This window comes from Heptranchias perlo, chromosome 8 (genome assembly GCF_035084215.1).
Source record: "Heptranchias perlo isolate sHepPer1 chromosome 8, sHepPer1.hap1, whole genome shotgun sequence".
NCBI lineage: Eukaryota > Metazoa > Chordata > Chondrichthyes > Hexanchiformes > Hexanchidae > Heptranchias > Heptranchias perlo.
Genome location: NC_090332.1, coordinates 64,647,001 through 64,663,113, shown reverse-complemented (window position 1 = coordinate 64,663,113; position 16,113 = coordinate 64,647,001). Strand labels below are relative to the sequence as shown.

The window sequence follows — 16,113 nt, the reverse complement described above, 5'->3', positions numbered from 1 at the left end:
CCCTGATTCCCATTGACTTCAATTTTACTAGGGCTCCTTGGTGCCACACTTGGTCAAATGCTGCCTTGATGTCAAGGGCAGTCACTCTCACCTCACCTCTGGAATTCAGCTCTTTTGTCCACACTCATACGCTTCAACTTATCCAAAATGCAGCTACCTGCATCCTGTCCTGCACCAAGTCCAGCTCGCAGTCCTCCCCTGCCCACACACCTTTGTTGACCTACACTGGCTTCTTGATCCCCAATATATCCAATTTAAAAATCCTTGTCTGCTTAACGCCTCACACTTCTCTACCTCAGCAACCTCTTCCAGCTTCGATTCTCCTCCAACACCTTTCGGTCTTCTGCATCCCCCTCCCACTTCACTCCACCATCAGTGGCAGAGATTTCAGCCACCTTGGCCCCAATCTCAAACATCTTAAATCCCTCAACACCTCTACTCCTTTGGACTCCTTTTGAAAACCTCTGAAAACCTTTATTTTTAATCTAGCCTGCAGTCAACTCTCCTAATCCTTCTCTGTGGTTCTTCGTTAATTCCTTTTTGTTATTTCTCTGTGAAGTGCCTTGGGATGTTCTGTATATCAAAGGTGCTATGAAAATGTCATCACTATACTAAGGGTCATCAAACACTTAACACTGGCCCAAAATTATGTTTTGAATGAAAATTGATGCCTATGTTAATCGGTCTCCCATTAATAAATTCTTCATATATGCTATACAACAATGAGTTTTTTATGTAGTGACTGTGTTGTGTGCTTTTCTGTTTTGTATATATGCTGTATAACCTCAACCAATCTTCTGATGTCTGTCATTTAGATTACCACAGCGGCGTCATGCTCGGGTGAAAACGTGGACAAGACACGTGGATCTCTTTCAGAAGGATTTTGTTTTTGTCCCTATTAATGAAACGTGAGTATTAGTGACCTATTCATTGTCTTTATTTTCACAGGAGACATTGTCAATTTTGGTTTTGGGAATGTCTTTGGATGTCTTCGCCCCATGGAATGTGTATGTTGATGCTTCATCAGTTTACAGATGATTTTATATTAAACAAGGCTCATATGGTGACTGTAGATCAAATAGAATGTTGCACTGAGGATTGGTGTTACTGCACTGTGTAACTGTACGACAAAAAAATTATGCAAAGCAGAAACCAGTATCTGAACTGTGTCCTGAAGTCCCACAAACGAGATTAGAACCCTCTGTGCATTGTGCATGCCAAATTTATACCTTTTTATATACAACAATAGCAACTTGCATTCATATAACACCGTTAACATAGTAAAACATCCCAAGGCGCTTCACAGGAGGGTAATCGGACAAAGATTAGCACCGAGCCACAGAAGGAAACATTAAGACAGGTGACCAAAAGCTTGGTCAAACAGAGAGGTTTTAAGAAGGGTCTAAAAGGAGGAGAGAGAGGTGGAGCGGTTTAGGGATGGAATTCCAGAGCTTGGGGCTTGACAGCTGTATACAAGTATTCCAGGTATGTGAACGAATAGAATTGGAATAAACTTTTTCTCAGTCAAGGTTTAGTTAAACTTGGTTATTGTACAATAAAAGCATTTTGTTTCATTTGAAAAATAGTTTTCTTCTCCCTGCCAATTTTTTCTCTCTTTGCATGACTCCTAGTTGGGGTACAGTACCTGGGACGCCCCCAGTATATCGTCCAAGTGGCTATTCGTGATGGCTAATCCATAACGAAGTGCTGGCTGACTAATCAAATGCTGGAGGCATCGTACAGGAGCCCTTGCCCAAAATCCACACATGCATTTCCAATAGAGGTCACTAGGTAGCATTTGGGTGCAGGAATTCTGGCAGATCTTCCCTTTCTGACCCAGACCCTGACCCAATTGAGTGCTCCTACTGTAACCTAATTGGGATCAACTAATTTAGTACAAATCTGGAATAGGACCTGGATTTTATGGTCATTTACTCACTGGATAAATGCACTGAACCATCTGAGATCCTACCAGTTTACACATTTTCATAGTACATTTCTTCTATAACTGAGAAGTTTTCAGTGCTTTTTATTCTGGGTCAATTAGTTTAACCCAGCAAATTGAACTAAATGCCTTTTGTTATTTAGAAATAAACTAAGACGTTAACATAAAATCTTTTTTCTTTCTTTGCTGCAGGGCCCATTGGTTTTTGGCTGTGATTTGTTTTCCTGGTCTCTGCACTGAGCCAAATCTTAAGTTGCAAGAAAATGAAGGAATGCAGTGCGACAGCTCTGTACTAGAAGAAAGCAACAGTAACTGGCCGTCGTTGCAAGAGGAGACTGACGGTTTAGCCGACAACTCAGCTGCTGCAAATGTGCTGAGAAAAGCTCCTGACACCATAGACAAAATGCCTGAGCTCAGTGTTGGCAGTAACTGTGAGACTGTGGAGTCTGATAAACTCCACACAAGAAGATGCTTGTTTGTAGCTAATAAAATCATCAGCAGTGTTAATCAGCTGGACACTGAATCAGAAGACGACCAAAACTCAAGCCAGAAAACAGAAAATGGTGCGGAAGGTAAACAGCTAGGTACATGTTTAATTTTAATTTCAGGACTAAGCTAATAAAAAAAAAAAATTCTTAATTTTAAATGAACTTGCCATTTAGAAGCTTTTTCTTGCAAGTGCATGAAATCCTGTGCATAAAGAAGTTGAAATTGTCAAGATTTAAGTGAACTAATATCTTTACAAGCTGTCATTTAAAGGAGTAATCATAACCAAATTGCCATTTCAAAATTTGTTTCAAAATTAATTTCACAATTAAATGATGAGAACCTTGCACTACTTTTTTCACACCAGTGGATGTTAATAAATAGTATTGGCTGGTTCTGACATGGCTCCAGTTTACTTTCAATAATACAGTTGTATGCAGAAGTACATAGGCTTTCCTTGATTCCTAAAGTTTAAAATAAATATTAAGAATACAGGATTTGAATGACTCTCTGAAAGCTCAGTCTGGGGAGTAAGATTCATTGAGATGGAAATGTGCTTTCCACTGAGCCGTGCAAGATCGCCTGACTGTAGACTTCTCCTTTTCCCACATATTGGAACTTTGTATGTCATTTTGGCAAGATTGTTCAATTACTATCAAATGTGAGGGCATTTCAAGAAACTTGACATGATCTTTCTGTGACCTCAAATATATATAACAAAATTATGGTGGTGCCTTTCATTTGAAATCTAGTTTAGAAGTGCAGAGGACAGCGAAATTTGTTATGCTAGGTTATAGCTTTCTTCAATGTGGACACCCATTGGATACTTTACAAAACCAGGGTCCCTCACATCAAGCGTTCTACACACATCTAGTCCAGCTGCTGATCCCACCATTTCTGTGCAGCCAACTCTGTTTTACTCAAAGGTACTAATTGTTGAACCGATTTTCTCGCCTAATCTGTCCAGGTTTTGCTGATTCAGGTCTACTGTCTCCAGGGACTCTCCTTACCATAGCTTCTCATCCAATTGCTCTTTTGCAGCTGAAGATGCTGCACATTTTGTGGCGTGCTTCATGCTCCTGACAGGAGTTTCAATTTACTCTCCTTCACATAGCGTCACTGAATGTTCCACACTGCTTTTGTTTTAAAAATTACATTTTTTGAAACACTAGAATTGTGGATTCAGGTGATAAGGTTTGGAGTTGCACCTTTATCGATTTTATAAATAAACTTTTTAAAAAGTGCTTTATTACACAGGCTAACTTGAAGAGTTTGAGGTTTATGTGTCTTTTAGAAAATCATTTGCCAGGCTTTTGCACAATGTTGGACCTTTAAGAGGTTGCAAAATATGTCACTGAGTGTGCATTCAATTGGGGTCACTCTGACCGAACAGAATGTGCCTCCCAGAGTATTAACCTGAGCAGGTTTATGCACCATGGCATATTAAGTTACCTGCTTGACACATGTGGTGAGTTCTTGGTGGAATACACAGAATATTCACAAGATGTTTACACCAACCAAATGCAAAACTCCTGCTTCAGAACGTTGAACAAGCAATGATTCTGATTTTGTTTTTAACTCAAATCTGATCTCGGTAAATAACTGCACAGTTTGGCCCCAGTATTTACAGGGAGGCCGAAGAACCCAGCAAGGCCGTTACCTACCCGGCAGCCAGCCAAATGGACAGCTTGGCCGGCGGGTGGGAGGGAACACCAGTGGCAGGAGGCCGCAGCATGCGACTCTTGAGGACGGTTCCTGCAATCCGGAGGTTGGAGAAGCCAGTGGTCAGGAGGGCTGGGGGCAGGTTGGCAATCAGGGCTGGAGGAGACCGAAGGCTTCCTTAAGGGACTGAGGGGAGTATTCCTGCTCCTACTTGTACTGGCCCAAAAGGAGTGCTGAAAGAAGCACTTGTGTAGCCGGCAGCTCCCACCTCCCTTTCACTGCCGAGTTTCCTGACCCCTGGGAACCCCTTGCAACAACAGTAAATTTTAAACCGAGCTCCCAATTGCACTGTGGAAGCCCGATTTTAAATATGTCAATTAGGTGTCCTGCCTCCCAACGGCAGGTTACTCAGATTCCCCTGATATCCACTGCTGTAAAAAAAAAAAGTCAGCGGGTGCATGTTGGGGTTGTGTTCCCATTATTTAACTTTTTGACCCTCTCCCGCCTGTCGTAGGGGGGTTAATATTGAGGCCTTTGTGCTTGAACAGTTGCTGTGTTCTACTACAGATCTGCAACAATTGTTAACTTGCAGGACAAGGACAAATTGGTTAATAACTATTTTAAGGTCTAAGGACATTCTGTTATTACTGTATATTTTCAGTGTGTTCTGAACCATTTTAATATCAATGGCTTAATTGGCACGGCTGGAGGCATGATGCAGATGTTGATGATTAGTAACTTCAATTTTAAGACTGCTGATGTATGTTGAATTTTCTAAACAGATGCCTTAAGACAAATCCAAGTCAGTTATGCCGATGATAACGATGATTCCTTTGACTTTTTGCCAGATCAGGAGTACAGCCAGGTGAGATTATAAGTTGTACAGTCTTATTCATAATAAAATGATATTTATGAATAAAAGGATAATCTGTTTATGGCATCATACTTTTATGAATTAATGCTAACTATTGCATCATGGTGTGTGTATTCTTTGAAGGATGGCACCAGTCTGTCGAGTATCCATGTGGACTCACTAACTGTAGCATCTACTGTCAAGACTTGAAAGAAAAAAGCCTTGCATTTATATGGTGCTTTATTGTGTTCATCAGGAACGTTTTACAACACTTCATGTGCAATGAGTTACTTTGACTGTTCTGTAGCTTAGAATTCATAACTACAAAAACAAATGCCATTGTCGCTAAGGTAAAGTTTGAAAGAAGACAGTTCATAAAAGACCTGTTGACTCCCTCCTCCACTGGCCATTCGTTACCATTCTGTGCATCACGCCACTGACTAATACTTCGCAAAATTAACAGATGTTTAGTAAAATATTGGTCTCGAATATTTGCTCCATATTACTTGCACTGACTATTTGTTCAGTCAAACTGATGCCGCCCAACTCTACCTCTTTGCCTTCTCTATCAATCCAAAAGCCATTATCATGCATATATAATATGTGTGTATATGTGTAGAATATATATTCTCTGGATGTGAGCAACGCTGGTGGGACAGATTTATTGTCCATTCCTTGCTGCCCTGAAAGATTAGTGGTGGGCCTTCTCCTTGAACCGCTGTAGTCCCCCAGTGGTGTCCAGGTAGGGAATTTCAGGATATTGACCCAACGATGAAGAAGGAATAGCAATATATGTCCAAGTCAGGATAATGTGTGACTTGAGGGAAACTGGAGGTGATGATGTTCCCACAGTATTGCTGCTCTTGCCCTTTTGGTGGTAGAGGTCATAGGGGAGAGAGGTGCTCTCAATTCACCTTGGTGAGTTGCCACAGTGCAGTCCATAGATCTTGTGTACTGCAGCCACAATATGCTGATAACGGAGGGCAGTGGATATTGAGTCCAGTAGCAGGGATACCATTCAAGTGAATTACTCTGTCCTGGATGGTGTCGAGCTTGTTGAGGTTGCACCCATCCAGGTGAGTGGTAAGTATTTCATCACACTCCTGACTTGGGCTTTGATGGGTCAGGTGGTGCGTCATTCGTTGTAGAGTACCCAGCCACCTCTGCTCTTGTTGTCACAATGTTGATGTAGCTGGTGCAGTTATGCTTCTGGTCAGTGGTGACTCAGCGATGGTAGTGCCTTTGAAGGCCAAGAAGAGATGGCAGGGCTTTCCCTTTTCAAAGCCATCCTTTTTGTTACCAAGACTGCGCTCTCTTGCATCTGAAAGGTTCCCCATCCCTTTCTCCTCCCCCATTGCCATCAAAGCCCTAATACAGGCCTTCATTGTCTTGAGGATCAAATGAGCTTTGTCTCGGCCTGTCTGCAGCTTTTGACACAGTTGACCACACCATCCTCCTCCAACACCTCTCCTCTGTCATCCAGCTGGGTGGGACTGTGCATGCCTAATGTGCTTCCAGAAAATCTGCCAGCCTCTCCCCTTCACAAGTTACAACTCATTTAAGGCACTGCATGCAGTCATTACCATTTCCCTCTCCCACACTCCCATCTTCTCCAGCCTCTACTGGCTCCTCGTGCCCCAGTGAGTTGGCTTCAGAATTCTCATCCTTAGTTTCAAATCCCTCAATGGTTTTGCTGCACCTACTTTAGCGGTGTCCTTCAGCTTTATATTTCCGCTCCCGTTATTGATGGCTGCTTGTTTAGGCATTGTGGTCCTGTCATCAGTAGCTCCCTGCCAAGCCCCCTTCAACTATGTCAGCTTCCTCCCACCTTTCAAAAACTTCCTGAAATGATTCTCTTCAACCACTTTCCTCCACCCGCCCCCCCCCCACCCCAACCAATCTTAACCTTCTCCATTTTCCCCTTTTTTCGTCCTGTGTGGCATCCACTTTTTTTTGCTACATTAAAGTAAGATATCTTCCTCTGTGTGGAGCACTATAGAAATGCAAGCTGTTATTGTGGAATGTATTTCATTGTGATGATTTGGTGAGTTAAAAATCCCATGTAAAGTTTAATAACTTCTTCCACTTGAAGCTTAGTCACCTTGTTGGATAATATCAGGTGTGGCCTTGAAATCCATCTGTACAACAGATCAGTGGAACAGTCCTTACATTTTTATGTACTCTTTGGTACGTTAGTCCTTACCGTTAGAATTGAAAATCCACCTTAAATAGTTCAGCTGTAGATGTTTTTTGTACTACATTTCATGACGAGTAATTTTATCATTGTCTTTATCAGTATTTTTCAGTTCAGTTCATTGTCCATATATGCAATGCTCACGCTTTAACCTCTCCATGCCTCTCAGCTCAAGTTAAGTGGATCGTTCTCATCTGTCCTGCTTCAGAGTGGCTTTCCTAAATTTAAAAATACCTCTCCTATGTCCTCCAGCCTGTTTTATGCTAGTCCTATAAGATGTTTTTAAGTTACAAATGTTTGGAGGATAAAGGAAATGTGTTGTGTGGTTTTAGCAGTTAGAGAGATTAACATCTTATTGTATTTTGATGAAACGTAGTTTAATATTTAAAATGCACATTCAAAATACAACAAAATGTTAATCCATCTGATTGAGAGGTATTGGGCTAAGGGGATGAAGCTATACGTTGAAGCCAGGAACAAGTAGTTCCCTCATTTTGCATAAAGAGTTGTCCTCCACGCCTACTGGCTCACCATTGCTATTTGATTGCAAGACCGTCAAGATGCAGTCAGTCACTTCTGTCAGTCACTGTGACAGAGTTTCTAAGGTGCCCAAGTTGACTGCAGGACCTGCCATCCCCATTGCTTTTGCCAGTGTGCTATGTTAAATCCTAACATTTCATGTGCAGGGTTTTCAGATGTTTCTTATGATTAAACTAGTTCTTGGTGCGGTACGGAGTTTCTTCCATGTGCTTCCATAAAGCCTGCGTTTGTTACCAGGGAGAATGCCAAACCAGCATTTCCCTTTCTAGTTTTATTTTGTACAAGAACAGTTGGAGAAGATCTTCTTTTCCTTGGACAGCTGGAGTCTCCCGTAAGCAGTATTGGTTTAATGCCTTTCTTGGGTATTCTCCAACTTTCAGCAGAGCTTATTCTGGATTCAGAGTTTGAGCTTTAAGGTTGGACAGAATAGAGAATATAAACCATATTTTACATGAGCTGGCAGTGTGCGAGATTGGCACTGATACAAAAAGTTCTATAATTCATGACTAGTAACTCTTGCCATGTAAATCCAAAAATTGACTTTGAATTTGCATCGTGTTCGACGTAATATATTTTTTTGTGAATGCAAGACTTAGCTTTTTTAAAAAAAATTTACGATCCAGTTAGTGCAGTGGTTATAGATTTTCCTCTTTCCTTTTACCTGCCTCCCTGGCAGATGGTATGAGATGTAAAAATGGCAATTCAAAATATCAAATTTCAATTGTTCCAGTTTTCCCATCTCAGTACTCCAGGAAAGAGAGAGGAAAAATTGGTGATTTTAACTCCTTATTGTGACTTACAAGTGTACATTTCAGTAGTACTGTTTGTGTAAGGATTAGTTGTTCTCTGTATTGATTGTAGAACTTGTGCTATTTATTGTTCAGGAGGACAGCAATGAAGCTGGGAGCATGGCAGAGGAGAACTCTTCAGAAAGCGTTCCATGGGGTCAGCAACCTTCTAAACAGTGAGTACTTGAGCCTGTATCTGTGTCGTTATGAAGCAGGACTGGTCTGTACCTGAGTTGAACATAGTTTGCTTACAAACTTGACATTCACAGTTATACAGTTTCCTAAAATTGCCACAAGTATTGATGATTTTTCTCCTGATTCTGAAATTGAACCATTTCTTGGACTTTATTTAGTGTTTGTAGACTTGGCATATAATTCCAGCCATCTTAGAGCGTTGTCATCACCAGCATGCAAAGCGAATAAACCACCAGATAGTTTAGTTAGTGGGCATGATTCAGCAATGTGGGACATGGTTATATTTGTTCACAAGGGATTTTGTTGTCATCACAAAGGCCTGATAAATGAAGATTTGAGGCTGTCCAGTTTGAAAGTAGTTAAGAAGCGCTCAACTGGAAATTCATGAAGATCATCTCAATGAGGGTATGAACAGATATTAAAAGAATAAAAGCGTGAAAGTAGCTAAAGTCAAACAGCAAATGCTCAAAATGCACAGCAGGCTGCCAACACCCGAAAAGAGAAAAGACCAGCAACATTCAGGGTTCAGTTTACCCCCATGCCCCCCCTCCAGCACTGTGTTCTGACGAATGCTCCACAATGTGAAGCTTGCTACCCCTTCCAGGTGCCAACAGAGCCACCATGCATCCTCAATACCCCGAAGACAATATGGGAGAGTGCTGTGGTTTGAAGTTGCTGAAGTCCATGATCACATCAGAGGGTTTCAGGGAGCTCAGGAGAAAAGAGAGACTGTTCCTGAAGCTTGATTGTGGCCAGTGTAGGAGTTTGTAGACAGAGGCCAGAGTGGGAAAGGAGGAGGAGTTGAGATGGCGAGCATCAGTAAGTCAGGGGTCAGTCACACTTGCAGCCAGAATGGAGGTGTTCAGCAAAGCGGTGTCCCCAGTGTAGAGGAGGCTGTACCTATGAGCAGTGAATACAGTATGCTAGATTGGAAGAAGTGCACACGATTCGTTGCCTCATATGGAAGGTGTGTTTGGGGCCTGGACAATGGTATGGAAAGAAGTGAATGACAGATATTGTAACGGGAAGGGCAGCTGGAAGCTTGGGTAGTGGAAGAATGAACAATTGTATTTGATGTGAAACAAATAGTATAACTGATCTATGGCATTGCCTTCAGATATCCCAGAATGTGAAATGGCGGGTGTATTATTAAAATTCCAGTATATTTGTCAGAGGATTTGAAAATCTCTCTCGGCCTTTGTTATTCACTTGACGACCATAATCCAATTAATCACATGCAGCTACTCATTGTCCTTATTCTTTTTCACAGGCCATGCATTCTCATCATGGATTCCTTACGTGGACCAAGTCGTACAAACGTGGTTAAAATCCTGCGAGAGTAAGGGCGCTTCCACAAATCGCTTCTTAGTTCCCTTTTTAAGATTTTATGCTAAATTCTAACAGGACTATTCCCATTTGACTGCCTTTTGTTGGTTTTCGGAACAGGTACCTTGAAGTAGAGTGGGAAATGAGGAAAGCTAGCAAAAGGTCTTTCACCAAAGACGTGATGAAGGGCTCCAATCCTCGTGTTCCTCAGCAAGACAACTTTAGCGACTGCGGTGTATATGTTTTACAGTATGTAGAAAGCTTCTTTGAGGTTGGTATCAACTTTTATTGTGGGTTGGGGAGGAGAGGGTAGTCTGTTGTGAAAGAAGGAAGACTTTGGTTACTATTACAGATGTACATAGCAGTCACTTTTGCCCTCCATCTTCCCCCTCCCCATCTAAGGGCATTGGCTTGCTGAGATACAGTTCCTTGAGTTGCCAGCAGCCAGCTGTCACCTCACTCTAGCAACCAGCCTAGGCATTGAATATTGATGGGTTAATTTAACAGCTGGGCCCAATCTTGTTCTCGCCCATGTCCATGCAAGCGTACTATCCAACAGGAGGTCACTAGACAGTTATCAGCGGTGGGCGACCTGGCTGATTTCCACCCCTTACCCCCCACCCCCATGGCACCCCAACTATTGTCCTGCCTGACAATTTTATTTTCACAACCCAATAGCTTTGGCCCCGCTGCATGTGAGCTAACTAGTATCCAGGAATTGCAATAAGAATAAAGGAACATCAGAATCCGAAGCCTGTGTGTTGCGGAAGCCACTAACCAAAGCATTCAATCAAATTTAGGATAAAGAGGAATATTGCATGCTGCTGGTCTAAATTATGTTTAGCTGAGGCATTCCAGTCCCCCTCTTAAGGTTTTTGCATTCACCACGTATAGATTGAGCCCTTTGAGTGCCGCCATTTTAGTCCTCCTTACTTAGGTGATCACATTCAAAATGGCCCTTCAGTGATGTGCTTACACCTTTGACCCTGAGCTGAGCTTCCATAAGAACATAAGAAACAGGAGCAGGAGTAGGCCATACGGCCCCTCAAGCCTGCTCTGCCGTTCAATCAGATCGTGGCTGATCTTCAACCTAACTCCACTTTCCTGCCTGATCCCCCTATCCTTTGATTCCCCTAGAGTCCAAAAATCTATCCATCTCAGCCTTGAATGTACTCAAATGACTCAACATCCACAGCCCTCTGGGGAAGAGAATTCCAAAGATTCACATCCCTCTGAGTGAAGAAATTCTTCCTCATCTCAGTCTTAAATGGCTGACCCCTTGTCCTGTGACAATGCCCTCTAATTCTAGACTCTCCAGCCAAGCGAAGCAACCTCTCAGCATCTACCCTGTCAAGCCCCCTCAGAATCTTGTGTGTTTCAATGAGATCACCTCTCATTCTTCTAAACTCCAGAGAGTATAGGCCCATTCTACTCAACCCTTTCTCATAGGACAACCCTCTCATCCCAGGAATTTATCTAGTGAACCTCCGTTGCATCACCTCTAAGGCAAATATATCCTTCCTTAGGTAAGGAGGCCAAAACTGTACGCAGTACTCCAGGTGAGGTCTCATCAAAACCCTGTACAATTGTAATAAGACTTCCTTACTCTTGTACTCCAACCCCCTTGCAATAAAGGCCAACATGCCATTTGCTTTCCTAATTGCTTGCTGTACCTGCATGCTAACTTTTTTTGTGTTTCTTGTGCCAGGACACCCAAGTCTCTCTGGACACCAACATTTAATAGTTTCTCACCATTTAAAAAATATTCTGTTTTTCTATTCTTCCTACCAAAGTGAATAACCTCACATTTCCCCACATTATACTGCCATCTTCTTGCCCTCTCATTTAATCTGTCTATATCCCTTTGCAGACTCTGTGTCCTCATAGCTTACTTTCCCATCTAGCTCTGTCTCGTCAGTAAATTGCGCTCCTCCAATTCTTGCCTCTTGCACATCCCCGCTTTTCTTCGCTCCACCATTGCCGGCCGTGCCTTCAGCTGCCCAGCCCTTAAGCTCTGGAATTCCCTTCCTAACCCTCTCTACCACTCCCTCCTCTTTTAATATGCTCCTTAAAACCTACCTCTTTGACCAAGTTTTTGGTCACCAGTCCTGATATCTCCTTATGTCAAATGTTGTCTGATTACACTCCTGTGAAGCACCTTGGGACGTTTTACTATGTTAAAGGCGTTGTATAAATGCAAGTTGTTGTTGTTAGGCACCAGCCAACATTGGATAGAGAGTAGCTGAAAAGCATTAGCCGATATTAACATAAAAATCCAATTTGCAGCAGAGTGCTGTCTCTTCCCTCTCCTGTGTGCTTTACTGTTGATTGATTTAATGTTTGTTGCACCGTGCCATCCACAGAATCCGATTCCGAATTTTGAGCTGCCCATGAACTTGATGGATTGGTTTCCTCAGCAGCAAGTTAAAAAGAAACGAGAAGAAATACGCAATGTAATTCTCAAACTGTGCGAGACACAAAGCAAAGGGAAGAAAGGGCAGGAGCTCAGAACAACAGAGGCACCTTCATGAGCAGTGCCCAACCAAGACAGACTCTGACGGGAGATGCCGTTTTCGGTTACAGGCTACTGTTGCACTAACACAGAAATGACTTGGATTTGTTCTAGTGTAGGTTTCCACAGATGGATAAATACCCAGTGTGCTATTGATCTTTTAGAACATTGTTTGATGCACACGTTCTTCATTTTACAGGCACCCAAATGAATGTTCATGTACTGTTATAAATATAACAAATTGTACATATGTTCATAAACAGATTTTGCAGCATTTGTGATTATCAATTTTCACTGTTTGGGTTAGTAAGCATTTTGGTATGTATTTTTGTTAAAGGTAGTTGGATAGCTACTTACAAGTATGATTAAAAGTTATTGTAGTATTAAATGGACTGGGCAAATTTCTTAAATTTTTTTTCTTGCCGACTTTCTCTATACATTTTCCTCCCCTCTTCGCATGAATGAATTCCCTCCTTGCTGGGGTATGGTTCCAAGGTGTTGTCCAGTACCATGTCAAAGTGGCCATTGTTCATGACCCATGACACTGTATGTTGGCAGCCTAACCCTCCACAGAGAGCACCCAATCCTGTTCTTACCAGATGTCTGTATATGCATACTTCCAACATAGATCACTGAGGAGTAAGGTATCCTAGCTCATTTCTTCCTCTTTAACCCAAGGATGCTGAGGCCAATCTGTAGCCTGAGCTCAGCTAATTTGCATACTGGGCATTAAACCTTCCTGAACTGCAGGGCTCATTGAATAAATTTGAGCCAGTTTTTAAATAGAAGCACAAGAGGTTGCATGTCATCAGCCATTCTGTGAGAGCACTTAACATGGTTGCACAGTGAGTTCTCTCAACACCTGAACTGTACCCGACCTCTGTTTTCAGAGTCGAGGCTCCTGTGAAAATAAAAGCCCACTTAAATGAGGTGCCTGTGGTACCGTACCCCAGCAAGGACCCGGCTTTTTCCAGAGAGGGTGGGAGGGGAGAAAATTGGTAAGTGGTGGGGTGCGGGGAAGGGTGGGGAGAAGGTACAAAGTTAAAGCAAGCAAGTGCCTTCAAAAGAAAAAACTGTATCTCTTGGGTAATTGGTGTAAAATTACACATCCACAATGTGTTGATTATTAATTTGCAATTAAATCAGATTGTACTTAGCATCCTCCCTTTTAAGAGTTCAGTGATGAAGGATTGGCAAATCCTGAAGTGTCCCATGGAATTGATGATGACTAAAACCATATCCACTGAAACCAAGTCTGGATGCCCTCGATACCATTACTTCAGTCCCACTTACTGCAGAAACTGTCCACTTTGTCTTTTTTAGAGTTCATTACATTAAAGCTGACCGTATTTGGAGGTTTGTTTAATCTAACCCATATTCGGAACTTGACTGAATATATTGTGGCTTTTCTTGCTCCTCTGCAACAATACCTCAGAATATTTATGCGCATCTGTACATCAGTAATTGCCGTCATAAAAACAAGTTTGTGTGTGCTATTTTCTGTAAATCTGTTTTTAAGCTGTAATGTGTATAATGATTTATGGAACATGTCTCTGCTTTAATTATATTTCACCTTTCTGCTGCTACAACCAGAGATGCCTCACAAATACACTATTTAAGCTGCAAGAGTGGCACTGAAATAAGGGAATGGAGCTGGTTGAAGCATTGAGCTATTTGCACAGACCCAATTCTGTTAGATGCTACTTGACATGTTTTTGATTTAAATTGTCCTTTATTTTAACCTTGCGCATTCAACTTTGAGGTTCCTTTTTAAAAACAAAGGTTGATGCGGAATTGAGAAATAATTCCTTAAATAGCAGTCAACTGAATGCTGTATCCATGGACTGTGGCGTGGCTGGTCTAAGTTGGGAGATCTTAGTCTGTTACCTTTGGCCTCCGCACCCATAGGCTATAGGGAGGGGGGGGAAAACAGTCAGCCAAAGTTAGCGTTCCTTATGCCTGCCCAGTAATCCTCGTGGAAATGTGCCTGGAGTCAGGTCAAGCGTGATGTCCCCAAGGTTCAATAGTCTGGTGACAGTCCAGGCTCACAGATGAAGACTGACCACTTGGGCCAGGTATTGGAGGGTCAGAGCCACCCTTGGGAACATACTGCAGCATAATTTGCCACCTTCAGGAGACAGTGAGAAAATTGGAGGACACAAAACGTCGTGTTGTTACAGCAGTCACTTAAGGCAAGCTGCAACATTAGTCACTTAATACTGCAGTAATATTTACATGCTTTCCCTTCAGTAAATTTGGAAAACTGACTACATAGGAGCAAAATAATATTTTTCCTATTGTGGATTAAAATGTTTGTTAATAGTTCAGTGAGTTTCTTTTCTTTGTTCCAATGTTTCTACATAACTTCGAGTAAGCCAGGTTGATAAAAAGCCAACATCCCTGTGGACGTAGATCCCCTTTTTGATATTTTTGACTTTGTGCATTGCCTGCTAAATTTCCTTTTCCATTCCGTGGGTAGGCACTTTCTCGAGACACATACGCAAGTCCTTTTTCTGATGTAAGATTGCTCCCCTATCATTCCAAAAGATGAGATCAGGTAAATCAGCACAGATCAGAGATGAAACTGGGAATTATTCTGTCAGTACAGCACGCATTTACTCATTGAACCTCCAGTGGAGCTCTCCCCGTTATTGGGTTTTGAGGACAGACCACCAATTTGCTCTGGTGTTGGCACTGAGCCCAGGTATTCTCTTGGAGTTACAGCTTCTGTTGCTGTCCTTGGTGACAGTAGCAGCTGCCCTCCTGACCGGATGAGGGGCTCCCGTAGAGGTGTTATGGAAGTATGTCTCTGCATTCCAGCATCAGTGTAGGTGGCACAGCTGAACAGTTAGCCTGTACTGTTCGATTTTTAGGTTGGATCAACATCAAGCAGTACATATCTAGATAGCTGTCGCCACACACTGCCAATTGCTAATGTGCAGCTCATTCAATTATCCTGGTTCAGCAAACAGTGGCTTTTGGTGTCAGAAGTGCTCCATCTCTCTATAATTTGTGCTCATAGTAGAATTGGAACTTTGTAGAAAAAAGCTTCTGTCCCTTTGGCCTTTAAGCTCATAATTTTGAGTTGGTACTGAGCTTTCATTTTGTGAATTCAAATACATTATACTGGCTGCACAATGTCAACTCTTATAAGAACATAAGAAATAGGAGCAGTGTGTGTCATCCGGCCTTGAGAGGCTGCTCCGCCATTCAATAAGATCATGGCTGATCATTAACCTCAACTCCACTTTCCCGCCCTATATTGATATATCCCAACTAGAAGGATGTCTCGAGACAACGACTGGTTGAATTTATTCTGCATTTTCACGACCTAGCAGGAAGAAAACTTTCCAAGTAGGACTGAAGATCATTCAAGTAGATCAACAATTACTTCATGGGCTAGCCTCAAGAAGGTTACTGGCGAGCACCTGTAAAGGTGCTAGTTGGAACAAATTTATTAAGCATTGTTTGTCAGCTAATGAATGATCTGTATTTTTGCAGGTTGGTCCTGGATGCATGTAATGCTTTTAGGGCCTCTTCCTGGGTACAACTCAGTAAGTTTCCTGTGTTATGTGGAGTATCTTTGAATGAAGAAAGCTGGATTATGTGCCC

The 16,113-nt window shown here is 42.1% G+C and overlaps 1 protein-coding gene across 9 annotated transcripts in view; it reads left to right on the top strand.

Annotated features, from left to right (window-relative positions):
• Positions 1 to 14,828, top strand: part of senp6a (SUMO specific peptidase 6a) — a 151,901-nt gene extending 137,073 nt beyond the window's left edge. For 8 of the 9 annotated variants that reach the window (XM_067989194.1, XM_067989197.1, XM_067989198.1 and 5 more), the window contains 7 exons: positions 816 to 908; positions 2,138 to 2,529; positions 4,876 to 4,958; positions 8,565 to 8,644; positions 9,934 to 10,002; positions 10,110 to 10,260; positions 12,353 to 14,828. In XM_067989194.1, the coding sequence (XP_067845295.1) occupies positions 816 to 908; positions 2,138 to 2,529; positions 4,876 to 4,958; positions 8,565 to 8,644; positions 9,934 to 10,002; positions 10,110 to 10,260; positions 12,353 to 12,520 (1,036 nt within the window). In that variant the 3' untranslated portion in view covers positions 12,521 to 14,828. The remainder of the gene's footprint in view (positions 1 to 815; positions 909 to 2,137; positions 2,530 to 4,875; positions 4,959 to 8,564; positions 8,645 to 9,933; positions 10,003 to 10,109; positions 10,261 to 12,352) is intronic. The other variant, XM_067989195.1, reaches the window with a different exon arrangement.
• The last annotated feature ends 1,285 nt before the right edge of the window (positions 14,829 to 16,113 follow it).